Consider the following 16,714-nt stretch of genomic DNA (forward strand, 5'->3'; position numbering starts at 1 on the left):
AGATCGGATGTTCTATCTTTAGGAAGATCAAGACACTGGCTACGGTGAACTGTGAGAGCCTAATCTGTGTTCCCACGTGATTGCCAGGTCAAGGCCTCAGGAAGAGGAAAACTCGAGAAGAGGAAGATCGAGAGAAAAAAAAGGAGATCATAAGCGAGCACCCAGAGAAAAAGGCAGATCCAGATAAAGCAAAGAGGGCCCTTAGGAAGGGGCGAAAACAGAGGGGACAAGGAAACTTCAAAGAGAGCGGGAAGAGAAGAACTAGAGGAGGACTGAAGTGCGTCGGACTGGCTCACGGTCCTCAGTGCTGGGGGGAGGCTGGGGGCGGGGCCTGAGACAAGTGCCGTGCGAATAACGAATCCCCCCCCTTACTTCCGACGCAGGATGGTCGCGCCCGACGGCGGCGGCCAATGGGCGATCCGGATGTTGGAGCGGCGGTGGCGGTCGGGGTTGCTCGCTGGCTGGGGGTAGGCGGCCGCCGCCATGATGCTTGTTTGCTTTCAATGAAAACGAGGGGGGCGCGGAGGAGGAGGCGTCGGCGTCGGTGGCGGCGGCGTCGACGGCGCGGAGGCGAAAGCGGTGGCGGCGACGGGCGCAGCGAGGAGGGCGAGGCCGGGGGCCGAGACAGCGGGAGGGCGTAGTGGCGGCCGGTCGGGGCGGCGGAGGCGGGCAGCTTGAAGCGGTGGCGCTCGGAGGGGGAACAAAGAGCGGCGGCTGAGGCGGCAAACGAGCGGCGGCGGCGGCGCTGCAGCAGCGGGCGGGACTGGTATGGTGGTTCCACAGGTCAGACCCCGCTGCGCTCACAGGGAGGAGGCGGCGGCGGCGGCGGCGGCGGAGGCGGAGGAAGGCGTCGCTCCTCGAGAGGTGAGCGAGCCCCGGCCCGAGGCCGCGCCCGCCCGGGGCGCGCTGCTGCCTCGCTCGGCCCGCGCTCGGACTCTTTCCCGGGCCCCCCCCCCCACTACTCCAGGCCCCCTCCCTCCGGTCCGCTCGGCCCCGGACCTGGGCACGCGCACGCGCACGCGCGCGCGCGGGGCTCCGTCGTGGGCAACTTTATAGTTTTTGTGCATGGCGGCCACAAACTGCTCTGCTGAGACTGATGATCAGGTTGTTGGGAGTGGGGTGAGGGGGGGGTGGGGCTTGTCACCCCGATTCCCCCTCCCCCTTTCCTCACCCTTCCCCAGGACCCCTCCCCCTCCCCTTTGGACGACAAGATCGCGATCCCGCCCCTCCCCGGGCCGCGCCACCCGTTTCCCCCCCCCCCCCCGCCCCAATCCCCCGTTGCTCCAAGTGCAGCCGTGTATGGGGGGGTTGATTGACGGCGGGGGCGGGCACTCTGCCTCCTGGACACCCCCCCCAACGCCCCCCCCCCACAATCTAGTCTGGGACTCAGGGGGCCCCTGACGGGTGGGCAACTTCTGAGAAAGTGGCTTTGCGCTCTGTGGAACTTTGCGCTCTACGAACGTTGTGACCGCCAGGCGGGAAAGCGACTGTTTTGTTTTGTTTTCTCCTTACTCCAAATTCATTTATTTATTTGACTGATTTTCTGCCTGAGCTGGCTTCGAACCTCGATCCTCAGGTCACAGCGTCCTGAGTCGCTAGGATTACAGGCGGGAGCCACCAGCGGCCCTGGCCTTCAAAAGTATTTTAAATTTAACTTATCATTGAGGGGGTGGGGGGCAGGGAAGGGATCGGGATGAATTCTATGGTTAGAGAAGCACTTTTAGCCCCAGATGATTCGATGGTAGTGCCGAGGACTCGGAAATTGTACTTAATAATTGGAAGCAGTTTCTTTTCCTCCCTGCAATCGCGTTCTCATTTTGTTATTTTTATTTTTTAACTTCCAAGTCGTTGGGTTCCCCCTCCCTCCCCTTTGGCTTCCTTTGACTCGCCTCCTCTGCCTTCCTGAAAGATCCTGCCAACCCAACACCTGTAATCTTTCCTTTTCTTTAACTGTAAACAACAAATGGCAACATTGTGAATGGTCTCAGTGCATGACCTTCTTGGATTTACTGTAAGCTGATGTTGAAATAATCTGCTTGAATTTGAGTTCCTATATTTAGCTGTTTTACAGGTGGACTGGATAGTGCTGAATAGTCTTACCTGCTTGTAGCTGAGATTTTTTTAACTTTGGAGAGGAAGAGTGTGAATACTGAATAAATGTAAAATGGTGTGTAGTTTGTATTCTTCACCATATACCAGAATTTACCACCATTCCAAAACAGTTTTAGATGCTTATAATAGCATTGATCAAAAGGTGCTGAAGACTTTAAAATTGTTTAGACAGTTGTCACAGTCTTCAGAACATGATTGCCTTTTGGAATAATTCATTGTAAAAATTGTGCATCTTTAGACAAATGTTTGCTTCCATCTTACTTGAAACAAAACATTTGAACAGCTGCACAGGAGACCTAGAAAGATGAAAGTGTCTTGCCCAAGATAATTTGAGGGGAAGGATCAGGTTTTGTCTGCTGGCAAGTGTACATGGAAGTGTGAAGTAATTGCTACAGATTTGTTTGAACAGGGTCCTCTTCCATTTAAGGTAGATCTATGAGGTCTTTCCTCAGTAGTTGAACAAAGATACCTACTGAAATGGACGAAAGTACGTAAGAAAAGACATACACTTTTCTGTGAAACTAAACATTCCCCCTGAAAGGCAGTCCTCCTGTAATTTCACATTGTGCCTTGATCAGTGCTGATATAGCCTGGAAGCTGCTTTTAATTGCCTAATTTATAGGCAGTTTCAGATTTATTAAATCTTGTTTGCAATTCAGGCTATTTCTTTTGAATATACAGAACTTGGCCTTGACTCCAAATAAAGACATTGTAGAGATTCACCAACCGTACTTGTAGTTTGTAAATATACATCTTGATTAATGTGTATATTTTTCATTATTTGGTAGTTGTACAAAGGGGTTACAATTCCAGAAAAGTCAGGTTATGAGCACAGTGCTTCTTGGCCAGTATCACCCCTTCCATCATTGTCTCCTCCCATTTCCCCCCATAACCTTGAGTTACATAATCTTTAAAACATTCACTTTTCATATCAAAGTACAGCAGAAGAGGATAATATGTGTAAAGTATATTGGAATAAGTGGCTAAGGCAGCATATACTTGTAATCTTTGGGATATGAGAGATGAGGGGTTAGTGCTACATTTGTAACCGGTTCCCAAGTACAAAGTCCACTGGTTGGAAAGCTTTGTTTAAAGTATTTCTTACTTTGAAAAAAGTCCACACAGGTCCAGCTAAGAATGTTTGTTTCAATGAAGCATAGACTTGGATTTATGGGTATACAATGCTGTATTCACTTGTTCTGGCTAGAACTTAATGTATTATCTAGGAAACTCCAGTTTAATCCTCAAATCCCTTAGTATCTGCAGAATCTTTTACTGATGTACTTTTTCCTTTAACTTTAGCTGCTACTCACTTTAGAGGTAACCGTCTTGAAATGAAATGTGATAGAATACTGTACGTAGTTCAGTATTGAATACATTAAGTTGTAATCACTGTACATTTAGCACATATGCATTAGCATACAATGGGACGCACCAGAGTTTGGTATTTGAAGGAGTTAAGAGGAACAGGAGGGGGCTCATTTAGGCTGCCTTAATTTTACCCTTCTTATCCCTTCTTCATCTCTGTATGAAGTATGACATTTTCATACGATTACCCTTCTGTTACTCCTTTGTCCCCTATACCCCTTTTAAAAGTGTCACAGTTTTATTGTTATCATTATAAATTACTTCAACCATATTTAGCTTCATTGACCCTTCATTCCCCCTCTGTACCTGCCCCTCTAGCAGAGCCTGTTTTATTAATTTGTCACTTTTTAGTGTATATTAGTTAGACATGAAATTTTTACAATGGTATGTATTATGTTCTAGCCTGATTGTTCCTCACTATTGCTCTCCCCATCTTCCCTGCCCCCTATTTAAAAGCTTTTGGCTGGGCTGGGAAGGTGGCTTAGTGGTAGAGTGCTTGCTTAGCATTCATGAAGCCCTGGGTTCAGTTCCTCAGAACCACATAAGAAAAGCTGGAAGTGGTGCTGTGGCTCAGGCAGTAGAGCACTAGCCTTGAGCACAGAGAGGCTCAGGGACAGAGTCCAGGCCCTGAGTTCAAGTCCCAGGATGGGCAAAAAAATAAAAATAAAAGTTTTCAGTGAGTTTTCTTAAGTCATATAGACACCGTATATTTTGATGCTATTCATTCTTCCTTATTTTCTCTCCCTTTTTCTCTTATACCATCAAGCAGTCTCACAGTTACAATCATATTTTCTCTATATTTATGTCTGCATATATACAAACAAGTTTCTTTTAGGTCTAGATCCCACACTGAGCAAAAACACAATACTTGGCCCTTGGGGCTTGGTTTACCTTGCTCAAATGGCTGACATTTGTATTTTCTTGGTAACTCAAGTTACCTTGTTAGTTCTAGCATATGATGGCCCTGGTGCCTGGACTCAGAACTCTTAAGATGACTCTACTCAGTTGCTGCCTACATGTAGTAAGAACATAGGCTTAATAAGCACTGCTTAATTTCAGTTGCTTTGGAAGAGCAGAGAAGGATTAAATTTAGGGGAGAGTATGGTGCCAGTTTGCAGAAAGTATCACTGAATCGTAGCTGCCAAACTAGGAAGGAGAGTCATTTTCCACAGAGGGAGCAGTGAGTTTGCTGAGGTGTCAAGTGTTGGGGTAAGGCCAATGGTGAGATGTTCCTGGAACAGCAAGAGTGACTTGAGAGGAACTTAAAAAGTTGTATCCTGCCCAGATTTAAAGGATCATGTTTGGTAAGCTTCAGGTTTATGCCTTTTTCCTAGAGCAAGGAGAGCCCCTCACCCCCCCCCCCCCCCTGCAAAAGGAGGTTTTTTTGTTTTGTTTTTTTGTTAGTCCTGGGGCTTGAACTCAGGGCCTGGGTGTTGTCGCTGAGCCTCTCTGTGCTCAAGGCTAGGGCTCTACCACTTGAACCAGAGCACCATTTCTGGCTTTTTCTGTTCATGTGGTACTGAGGAATTGAACCCAAGGCTTCATGCATGCAAGGTAAGCACTCTTCCACTAAGCCACATTGCCAGCCCCTGATTTTTTTTTGATGGAGAAATAGTTGTTACTGTGGAGAATTGAGTGGAGACCCTACATGTAAAAATCAGAAACTGGTTTTAATATAGATTTATGGTATGTGTAGTCCAGTTTGTAAGAGACTTGAGTTGCTCTATAATTCAGTCATTCGTAGACAAAATGTCAGTTTGTCTTGAAGGAATTAAAAAAAAAGTTGAAAACAATGGAAGTCCTAAAATAGTACCCATGAAAGTTCATGTTTGAGAACTTAGGCTTAGGTAGCCTGTAGAACTTAGCTGGAAAAAAAATCACCCCTGTGTTCACCAGAAGGCAAATCTTCAAGTCAAGGTTCTAAATATGCACACCATCTTGAGTAGCATGAATTCTTGTGCCATCCCACACTCAGGAAGTGAATCATGCCTTTATTCAGTGTTTCCACACTGTATATGCTGGCTGCCCATTAGCACTGTCAGCTTGTTGTGGCATCAGTGCTGGTGTTTAACCCTTATTTTATCTAGTCCCTGGAACACAAGAACTGTGGTGCTGGCAAATTGGATATGTCAAAGAGACATCATGAAATGCTTCAGAGTGAAAAGGTGAAAGTTTCAAAGGAAAGAAAAAAAATCTTACGCCGAATTTGCTGAGATCTAGGGTACAAATGAATTTTTCACATGATGTGAAGAAGGAGAAAGAAATCTGTGCTATCACAAATTGGAAGTTACAGCCACTTCATATGTAGAAGCTCCAAACTTTAAAGAGCTCAGTAGTATTCAGTTTCTTGAATCTACTGGGGAGCTCTTGGAATATATTCCCCACAGTTAAGGGGAAGCTACCATATTAGCAGTTGAGGTTTAGGGGTAACATTTTGGGAATCATCAGTGGGTAATTAGAAATAAAATAGTTTATATTGATACTATTTTTTTTGGGGGGGTCCAGTCGTGGGGCCTGAACTCTGGGCTTGAGCTATGTCCCTCAGCTCTTCAGCTCAAGGCTAGCGCTCTACCACTTGAGCCACAGCGCCACTTATGGCTTTTTTCTTTTTGCTTATGTAGTGCTGAGGAATTGAACCCAGGGCCTCATGCATGCAAAGCAAGCGCTCTACCGCTGAGCCACCTTCCCAGCCCCTATTGATACTATTTTTGTATTTGGTACTTCGTTTTGAACTCATGGCTTTGCACTTGATAAGTAAGTGCTCTATCATTTGAGCCTCAGCCAGCCCATTTACTTTGAGATTTTCAGATGGTGTTTTTGGTGGTGGTGATGGTGCTGGTGCTGGTGCTTGTGCTTGTGGGGCTTGAACTCAGGCCTGGGCCACTATCCCTGAGCTTTTGTGGTTTAGGCTAGTGCCCTACCACTTAGAGCCACTGCTCCACTTCTGGTTTTCTGGTGGTTAATTGGAGGTAAGAGTCTCATGGACTTTCCTGTCTGGGCTGGCTCAAACTATGATCCTCAGATCTTAGCTTCCTGTGTAGCTAGGATTATAGGTGTGAACTACTAGACCCAGCTCAGGTATGGTTTTGTGCTTTTTCTTGGGTTGGTCTCAGACTTTGATCCTCCTTTTCCCTCTGGAATAGATAGGATTACAGACATGAATAACCATGCTTGGCTTTTTTTTTGGGGGGGGGGGGAGGTAGTCATGGGGCCTGAAGTCTAGGCCTGGGCACTGCCCCTCAGCTCGTCAGCTCAAGGCTAGTGCTCTACCACTTGAGCCACAGTGCCACTTGTGGCTTTTTCTGTTTATGTGGTGCTGAGGAATCGAACCCAGGGTCTCATACATGCAAGGCAAGCACTCTACCACTGAGCCACCTTCCCAGCACCTTGGCTTTGTTTTTTTTTTTTTTTTTTGTCGGTCGTGGGGCTTGAACTCTGGGCCTGGGTGTTGTCCCTTAGCTCTTCAGCTCAAGGCGAGCGCTCTACCACTTGAGCTACAGCGCCACTTCCGGTTTTCTGGTGGTTTTATTGGAGATAGGAGTCTCACGGTCTCTCCTGCCCGGGCTGGCTTTGAACCGCGATCCTCAGATCTCAGCCTCCTGAGTAGCTAGGATTACAGGCGTGAGCCACCAGCGCCCGGCTTGGCTTTGTTTTTAAGATGGGGTTTCCTTGACTTGTTGCCCAGGCTACCCTAGCCATATACTTCTCTACCCTGAGCAGGAGTGATTTAAGTCATGCCAGCATACCTAGCCCAGTATAATGGTGTGTGTGTGTGTGTGTGTGTGTGTGTGTGTGTGTGTGTGTGTGTGTGTGTACACGTGGGGTGTGTGTGTACGTACGTGTACATGCATGGGCACATGTATGCTGATCTTGGGGCTTGAACTCAGGAACTGGGTACTGTTCCCAGCTCAAGGCTAGCAATCTTGAGCCACAGCTTCACTTCTGGCTTTTGGTGGTTAATTGGAGATAAGAGTCTCATGAACGTCGGGCGCCGGTGGCTCACGCCTGTAATCCTAGCTACTCAGGAGGCTGAGATCTGAGAATCGTGGTTCAAAGCCAGCCCGGGCAGGAAAGACCTTGAGACTCCTATCTCCAATAAACCACTAGAAAACCGGAAGTGGCGCTGTAGCTCAAGTGGTAGAGTGCTCGCCTTGAGCTGAAGAGCTGAGGGACAGCGCCCAGGCCCAGAGTTCAAGCCCCATGACCGACAAAAAAAAAAAAAAAAAAAAGAGTCTCATGAACTTTCTGCCCAGGCTGGCTTCCAACTGTAATCTTCAAATCTCAGCCTCCGGAGTAGCTAGGATTACAGGCCTGAGCTACCAGTGCCTGGCATTATTCATATTCTTAAATCAACTTAGTGTTTTTAATTTCCTTGATTCATAAGCATTCTCTTACACAGTAAATACTGGTTCCCAACTATTAAGTGTTTATTTGCTTAATTTTACAATGTGAAATAAATCGATGTGATGCCAGTGCCTTACTTAACTTCCCAGCCATGTGATTTTCCATAGTATGAACTGGACAGAAACTTAATAATATGTTTTTATTTTTATTTATATCTAGGTTGCCTCCCCTTCTTATCTCAAACAGTACTGTTGTATTGTACTTAATTAGGACAAAGTATGTAGGTTGTATATTTCATAGTAATTGCTTGTCTGAAAGAGTCCTTTGATTTGCCTTACACTTGACCAAAGAGTACTCTTTCACACTTGTCTAAATAATATTTTGTAGCTGTAAGACTTACATAAAATATATGGTCAGTCTAAAGTTGGGAACAACTGCTCCAAAGCAGGGTTTATTGGGAATAGCAGGGGATTGTAGTCTGGGATATGTGTGCTGTGGTGGACCACCCAAGGAGATTGAGGCAAAGGGGAAGAAGTGTCCTCCAGGCTGATTTGAAACAAAATCCATTGCTTACTGGGCTTGTTGCAGGAATTGGCTCATGGTGGAGGCGGCTGTGTCCTCTGCAAGTGACTGACTGATACATTAGTTCTCCTTTGTCTTACCTTAATATACTATATTAGTCCCTTATATTACCTTATACTAATGAGATGACTTCAGATGGTCGGTTCCCTAAATAGCAGGAAGGGTTGTTCACCTGATGATCAGAGGTTTGAAAATTTCAGCCCAGTTTAAAGACCAGTAAGAAAGAGAAGAGAGCTAAGCCGGGCACCAGTGTTATGCCTGTAATCCTAGCAAGAGCTAGAGACCAACCTGTATAAGAAAAGAGCTGGGGATATCCCAATGTAGTGATAGTGCTTGCCTAGCACATACAAACCGCTGGGTTCATCTCCACCACTACAAACAGCAACAGTAGTGTAACCCGTTGGGCAACAATAGTTGATGAACTAGACGCTGCTGTGAGGATTGCTTGCTTGGGGAGGGGAACTCTTCTCCCATATCCCTATGATATCTCTTTTTCTGGCTGTTTATTTGTATCCTTTGTAATACTCATGTATAATAAACTAGTGAACTTGTAAAATGTTTCTCTTGAAACATTGTAGTTGGACCAAAGGAGGGAGTAAAGGGAATCCCATTCATAACTGGACATTGGTCAGTAGTTTTAAGTGACAGCCTTCTATTTGTGATTGGTATCTGAATTTGGGTCTGTATTGTGGGACTAAGACCTTAAACTGAAGAATCTGTAACTCCAGGTAGGCGGTGCCAGAATTGGACTGAATTATTGGACAGTTGCTTGTTGTGTGGGAGAGAAACCTTCACATGCCAGGTTGTAGAAGTGTTAAGCGTAAGAGTAGAGAAGACAAAAGGATACGTTTGTTTTCTTTATGATGGGTCTGTTCTTTTGCTTAAAGAGGCAGGGAGAGGTCACCGTGCATGCTTTCTTGGGTAGATATCAGTTATCATTGCGGATTTTAGCTTTGGTGTTTACAATTTTGTAGTTTGAAATCTTTTTTATCGTGGGAGAACCCAGACATTTGTTGCTTTCCAGATTGTGGTTGAGTGTAAGTTTCATTCTTGGCACAAAAAGTAGACTAGAAGCTGTCACCTCCTTTCATTAAATCTGATTTCAGTAACTCTGCTTCCCTTGTAACTAGAGGAGGTTAAAATATAGGGTACTTAGGGCTTCACTTAGGGAGCTCCTAATGTGAGTATAACTTTCTACCCTTGGTTGTTATGAGTATCTTCATTCTGGTCTGCTTCCTTTATTTTTCTTGTCTTTTTTTTTTTCATCAGATTCTGATGAAATCCTGTCTGCAATCCCCTCACTACACCATAGACAGACCACACATACTCTCTCTCTCTCTCCCCCTCCCCCTCTCCCCCCCTCCTTTTTCTCCCTCTCCCTCCCCCTCTCCCCCCTCCTTTTTCTCCCTCTCCCTCCCCCTCTCTTGCCCACACACACACACAGAGACTCTTCTGGAGTTGAGAGTAGATTCCTGAATGTTCATCCCCTATTGCCTTTTCTCCACTAATGATATTCAATCTGACTACCCTTAATTTCAGTGCTTCAGGATAGTTTTTATTTAACTCAATTGTGTTTAGGTTTGTGTTTTTGTTTCACACCCCTGACTTTCCTAGGATGGTCATGAAAGCCTATATTTCTAATTTCTGTTATAAGTGCAAACATGTAGGTTTAATATATCATTTCCTAGCTTAACAGGGTACTGTTGGCCAAGTATAAGACAAACTGAACATCCCACGAATGATCACAGTTGAACTAAAATAAACTCGACTTTTTCCAAGGAACTCTTGAGTTTCTTATTTTGTGGGAAGTAGTATTTAGAAATTATAAATAGACACCTGCTTTAAAAAGATGTTACCTTTTATTTATTGCTTCTTCAGAATACTTACTGGGTTCTTTTCTTCATCTCACAGGCATGCCCAAAGAAAAATACGAGCCACCTGACCCTCGGAGGATGTACACAATTATGTCCTCCGAGGAAGCAGCAAATGGAAAGAAATCACATTGGGCAGAGCTTGAAATAAGTGGTAAGATATGCAAGCATGAATTTATGGTATGGGACTGAAAGCTATGGTAGGAAAATAAGTTTTCCTGTGGCAATACGTGAAAGAAATTGATCATATTTCACAAGTGTTAATTTTCCTTAAAGACAGGAAGACTTGGTGGAAAGAACATGGTTTTGAGTCAAAATTCAAAACCCATTCTTTGTTTTTTCTCTTAGTATCAGTGTCCATTTATAAAATGGGAAAAATAATGCCAGAGATGAAGTGAAAATTACCCATTCTTTGATTAAATAAAATTATGCTTCTGCATTTTCAAATATTAAGACTTCCAGTGGGGCAAGAAGTGACTTTTCTGTATGTTTGAGGATAGATTCTTTTTTCTTATTCGTTTCCTTTTTAGTCTGCACCTCTGAGGACATTAGTAATTCAGAAATTAAATCTTGAGAACTTTAAACAGATCTCAAATTCTCTTCTATCTTGAATACAGTTTAGATGTACCAAATAAATATATGAACTCTGCCAGGTGCCAGTGGCTCACGCCTGTAATCCTAGCTACTAAGGAGGCTGAGATCTGAGGATCATGGTTCAAAGTCAGCAGGCAGGAAAGTCCATGAGACTCTTACCTCCCCAATTAACCACCAGAAAACCGGAAGTGGCCCTGTGGCTCAAATGGTAGAGCACTCACCTTGAGCTGAAGAGCTCAGAAACAGTGCCCAAGCTCAGAGTTTAAGCCCACAACCGCCAACCCCCTCCCACCCCTCACCCCCCAAAAAATGAACTCCTAGACTTACTAGGAATATTCTTGCTCAGCAAGCAGCCCTGCTAGTAGGAATGCAATCTAAAATGTTCTAGAGTTGGTGAATAGTCATTTTTACTTCTCATGGCAACCAGTGCTGAAGAAATTTCTTGTCAGTGTTGGCTTATTATGCGTCCGCCTTCCTTCTTTCTGTTTGTCCTAATTCTTGACTTCTGAAAAGTACAAAACAAATACTGTCCTTTCACCTATCCCTAGGTAAACATAAATGCCCTTCTCTGCGGCCATGGTAGAGATTACTAGTCATAGGAGTGTCTCCTTTTCCCTCTTGATTTCTAGAGTGCTTGCACTTTTGTTTTTAAAGATAGAATCTCATGCTGACCTGGAGCCAGCCTCAAGATCTGAGTATCTCTTTACTCTGCCTGGCCTTGTTCTTCCATCCTCATCTCTGCCTTTGGAATAGCTGGGATGTCATTTTATCTTTTAGTATTTTACAAAGGGGTTTGATTTTGAGTGTTATAGGATGCAGTTAAGTTACTGGAAAACATTTTCATTCTTTTGAGGCTTGATCTTAACTTCCCTTAGACTAGAGCAGCCATAAGTCAAGGATTAATTTGTACTACTAAAAAGACCCAGTGCCTTATGAGTTAAAAGGTACTTATTTTATCTAAATTAGAAGTAAGTCTTAAAGTAGCTTTAGAGCCACTGGATGATAATCAGTTCTTAAAAGTTGCTTTTTCTATTACATGTGCTTGCTCATTTTTCTTTCAGATTAGATCCTGAACCATTAAGGCGATTACAGAAAAAGTTTACATTGTTGAAACTATTGACTTCTTAATCAAGAAATGACAAAGTACAAATTTATTATTGCATTCAAAGATACTGTCATGTTATTCTACCTGAATTCTGTCTCTTCTTTTACTTGATTATATAGTTATAATTTGATATCAAATATTTCTGGACAGTACAGATTTTGCTTACATGATTCTTTTTTTAATTATTGGTAGTTTTATTATTTGTAGTATGCAAAGGAGTTGCCATTCACCCAGTTTATTAATACAGTGCATCTTGCTCAGTATCAACCATTTCTTCATTCTCATGCAACCCCATTTCTTTCCTCAATTGTCTTAATTTTGTAGGATATGAATTGAATTTCATGACTGTATTCTTCCCACCCCCTTCCCCTCTTACACGATTCTTGGTCATGGATACTTGGGTACTGTAGTCTTAAAACTCACCTGAGAATACCTTGTTTCCCTTTTCATTTTTAGTCAGAATTTTTTTTTTCTTTTTAACATCAAAGTAAAGATAAAAACAGCCTCTGAGACACTGGAATTTTATTTTCTTTCACATGAATTTAAATCAGTCATGTTTAAATATTAGATGGATCATTAGTAGAAATTATTCATATTCTGTTTGTATGATAAATTGAGGTCATTTTAAAGGATACATTCTTTGTGCTTGTAAAAATACAGTCTTTGAAGTGTTGTTATGCTTTAAATTTTTGTTTCAATCTGCTAAGTAGAGTTGTTCTAGAACAGTTTCGATTCCTCTGTTAACCTTTCCTATACTTCTGGTTATGTTACTAATCATGACATCTAAATCTTAATTCACAGACCAAATTATCATGGAGACCACTATATAATCCTTTTTTTTTTTTTTTTTCTCGTTACAGGAAATGTAAGAAGCTTAAGCTCATCTTTGTGGTCACTGACTCACTTGACAGCTTTGCATCTGAGTGACAATTCCCTGTCCCGCATTCCTTCAGACATTGCCAAGCTTCACAATCTGGTGTATCTGGACCTGTCTTGTAATCAAATCCGTAGTTTACCGGCAGAACTCGGAAACATGGTATCACTCAGGTATGCAGATTCAGTTATTATATACGAATTATATGCCCTTAAAAGAAAAGAAAGTATATCATTAGCTTTATTAGGAAAGAAGACTCTTTTTGATGGTATTTGAAGGAAAGGAAACATAGCTATATATTTTATTGAAAGTTTTGTGTTGAATCTTGACTAATAATTAAATCCATTACATGAAAACTTGTGGACAAAGTTGGGGAAAACAACTATCAGGCACTAGTGTTATGCCTTATACTCATCTGTGACAGACAGTTGGAGTATCATACATTCTTTTCTTTTTTTTGTTGTTGTTGGTAGTCATGGGGCTTGAACTCAGAGCCTGGGTGCTATCTATGAGCTGTTTTTTTTTTTCCTCTACCACTTTGAGCTGCAGCACCACTTCTGGTTTTCCTGGTAGTTAATTGGAAGTAAGAATCTTAGACTTTCCTGCCTGAGCTGGCTTTGAACTAGGATCCTCAGTGAGATCCTCAGATCTCAGTGTCTTGAGTACCTGGGATTACAGGGTGAGCCACCCATATCTGGCTCCATACATTCTTAACAGTGGGGCCAGGAAGCCCTTGTCAGTTGTCTATCCTAGAGCTGGTATGGGTAATTTTTTAACATAAATAAAGGTAGAATTAGTTCTTAAATTTGGAGATCTGTAGTATGGTACAAGGAATTAGGCACACGGAGTTTGGATTAGAATCTTGATTTTTCTTGTCTATAAGTTCTGTGACATTAAGGAAGCCTCTTAGTTAGAAGTTAGGGATATCCGAGATGAAAAAAAACCTACTTGTACCCTGCCTGGAACATAAGGTATTTTAACAAGTATTACATTTTTATCATGGTAATTAGATCTGGTCAAGTTAAATATAAAGACAAATTCCAACTGTTAGATTAATCTAATTTAACACACACACACACACACACACACACACACACACACACACACACACACACACACACACACACACACACACACACACACACACACACACACACACACACACACACACACACACACACACACACACACACACACACACACACACACACACACACACACACACACCCCCCCCCCCCCTCTCTCTCTATTTGTAAAGACAATGTACAGAGGGGTTAGTAAGATAATGAGTACATTTCCTATTGAGCATTGTTACCCCCGGGCCTTTGTTTTTCCCCAACCATCCCAATCCCCCACCCCCTTACAACTTCCTAGCTGAAATTGTAAAGATCGCTTTTAACATAGTGTCTTGTACATCTCATTGTTACAATGGGTCAACCTGTATCCCTATTTAAGCATTTTGTTTTTTTCTTCCCCTCCCCAAATTAGAAAAATGTATATGCAAGTTGCAGGGCACCAGAATCAAATACAGTGAAAACAGGCGTTATACTATACCACTTTTTTATTGTGGTTCCCTGGCTTTTCTGCTGCCTTCTAGTAAAACAGGAATAAAAGGATCTTGTGGAAGTTCCTTTGCCTCTATTACTCCAAATCTAGCCGTTTGACATTTTTCTGGGCTTAATTCATGAATACGACCCTTTGTCAGTCCTAGGGCTTAAACTCAGGAACTGGGCTCTGTCCCTGAGCTCTTTCACTCAGGCTAGCTCTCTACCACTTTGAGCCACAGCATCATTTTGGTTTTTGAGTGGTTAATTGGAGGTATGTCTTATAGGGACTTTTCTGCTTGGGCTGGCTTTGAACCACGATCCTCACGTCTCAGCCTTCTGTATAGCTAGGATTATAGGTGTGAGCCATCCGTGCCTAGCTGAGTATGACCATTTTTTATGAAACAAATTGACTTACTGGGCTTTTTCTATATAATGTATTTGAAAATAAACAGGAATCACTTGCTCAGAAGTACTTTCTCTGTTCAGTTTATGGCATCAGGGACTTAAAGTTACTAAGAAGAAAGCAAGGTCCATTTAAATTTCAAGAAAACAGATTATAGAAATAGTTCTCTTAAAGGTTTGATAATGTTTGATAAATAACAATACAGGGTGCTGGTGGCTCAGGCCTATAATCCTAGCTATTCATTCAGGAAGCTGAGGTTTGAGGATCCACAGTTCAAAGCCAGATTGAACAGAAAAGTTATTAGTAGTTAACACAGCTGCTGTTATTTCTGAATGAAATATAAGCCTAGAAAAGTTTATTAAACTTCATTGGTCATTCTAGTTCTCTTCTAACAATTCATGTTAGGTTGTTTTATCATATCTTTTTTTTTTTGCTGTTGTTGTTGGTCGTGAGTCCTGAACTCTGGGCACTGTCCCTCAGCTCTTCAGCTCAAGGCTAGCGCTTTACTGCTTGAGCCACAGTGCACTTGTGGCTTTTTCTGCTTATGTGGTGCTGAGGAATTGAACCCAGGGCCTCATGCGTGCAAGGCAAGCACTCTATTACCGAGCCACCTTCCCAGCCCAATTTTCTTAAACTTATATAGTAGACTACACATAGACTAGACCAGTGTTCCTTGCTGTGGTCTTGTACCAGTTTACAAAACTATTCTGCAGTGGGATAAATAATATGTGAAACAGTTTTGGTTTTGGTTTTTGTTTTGTCTGAGACTAGGACTGAAACTCACTATCTGATGCTTTATGCCCTTTGGCAGGTACCCTACCACTCAAGTTATACTTCCAACCCCAACAATTTTTAAAAGTAGTAGCTTGTGCCAGGCACTGGTGGCCTCACAGACCTATAGTCCTAGCTCCTAAGGGCTGAGATCTGAGGGTCTGGGCAGGGAACTTTGTGAGACTCTGAATCTCCAGTTAACCACCAGAAAAGCTGGAAGTAGAGCTCTGGCTCAAGTGGTAGATTGTTAGCCTTGAGCACAAAAGATGAAGGACAGCACCCAAACCCTGAGTTCAAGCCCCAGGTCTGGTAATAAAAATAAAAAATAGGAGCTTGTGTTTTGTTTATGTAATTTTTTCCCCTGTATTTTACAAAGATTGGTGCTTGGCAGTTCTTTTTTTTAATTATTAAATATAGATAAACACATGACTAGATATTGTAATATAAAAGTTTGCAGTTCTTAGGTACTTATTTTCCTAATATATGTTGATTTTAAGTGTTAAGGTTAATATGCCTCTGACTTCTGTAATTTTTCTTTCAACAGGGAGCTCCGTTTAAATGACAACCAGTTACGAGTTCTACCTTTTGAGCTGGGAAAACTGTTTCAGTTGCAAACACTAGGCCTGACAGGTATAACTTCTGTTTTTATGTTTCTTACAGTTTTATATGTCTTTGAATCTAAAGAGATAAGAGAATACTTTCATCAGGGAATTTTTTTTTTGCTGGCTCACTTTTTTCCAGGCCTCATCAGTTTCTTAGATACATCCCAAAGTGTTTCTCATTTGATGGTTAAGATACAGACTATCTACTAGTGTTAGTTTTTCCTTTTCTTTTCTTTTTCTTTTTGTTCCTAGCCTAAGATTGCTTTTTTGGGGGGAGGGGGAGTTGGTTTGGGGCTGGGGCTGGGGCTGGGGTTGGGGCTTGAACACAGAGCCTGGACTGTCCCTGAGCTTCTTTTGCTGAAGGTTAGCACCACTTGAGTCATGGAGCCACTTCTGGCCTTTTCTGCTTGTGTGGTTGATGCTGAGAAATCGAACCCAGGGCTTTGTGCATGCTAGACAAGTACTCTACCACTAAGCCACATTCCTAGCCCCCACTTTTAAACTTTTTATTTTGGGATTTACCTGCACTTCTGACCAGTAG

The 16,714-nt window shown here is 42.8% G+C and overlaps 1 protein-coding gene across 2 annotated transcripts in view; it reads left to right on the forward strand.

Annotated features, from left to right (window-relative positions):
• Positions 1-457: 457 nt before the first annotated feature.
• LOC138819779 (CCR4-NOT transcription complex subunit 6) overlaps positions 458-16,714 on the forward strand; it is a 36,164-nt gene continuing 19,907 nt past the window's right edge. The window contains exons 1-4 of one of the 2 annotated variants that reach the window (XM_070011312.1): positions 458-864; positions 10,318-10,431; positions 12,837-13,023; positions 16,116-16,201. In XM_070011312.1, coding sequence (XP_069867413.1) covers positions 10,320-10,431; positions 12,837-13,023; positions 16,116-16,201 — 385 coding nt within the window. In that variant the 5' untranslated portion in view covers positions 458-864; positions 10,318-10,319. The remainder of the gene's footprint in view (positions 865-10,317; positions 10,432-12,836; positions 13,024-16,115; positions 16,202-16,714) is intronic. The other variant, XM_070011311.1, reaches the window with a different exon arrangement.

This window comes from Dipodomys merriami, unplaced genomic scaffold (genome assembly GCF_024711535.1).
Source record: "Dipodomys merriami isolate MVZ:Mamm:240054 unplaced genomic scaffold, mDipMer1.0.p SCAF_819, whole genome shotgun sequence".
In the NCBI taxonomy this organism is placed as follows: Eukaryota; Metazoa; Chordata; class Mammalia; order Rodentia; family Heteromyidae; genus Dipodomys; species Dipodomys merriami.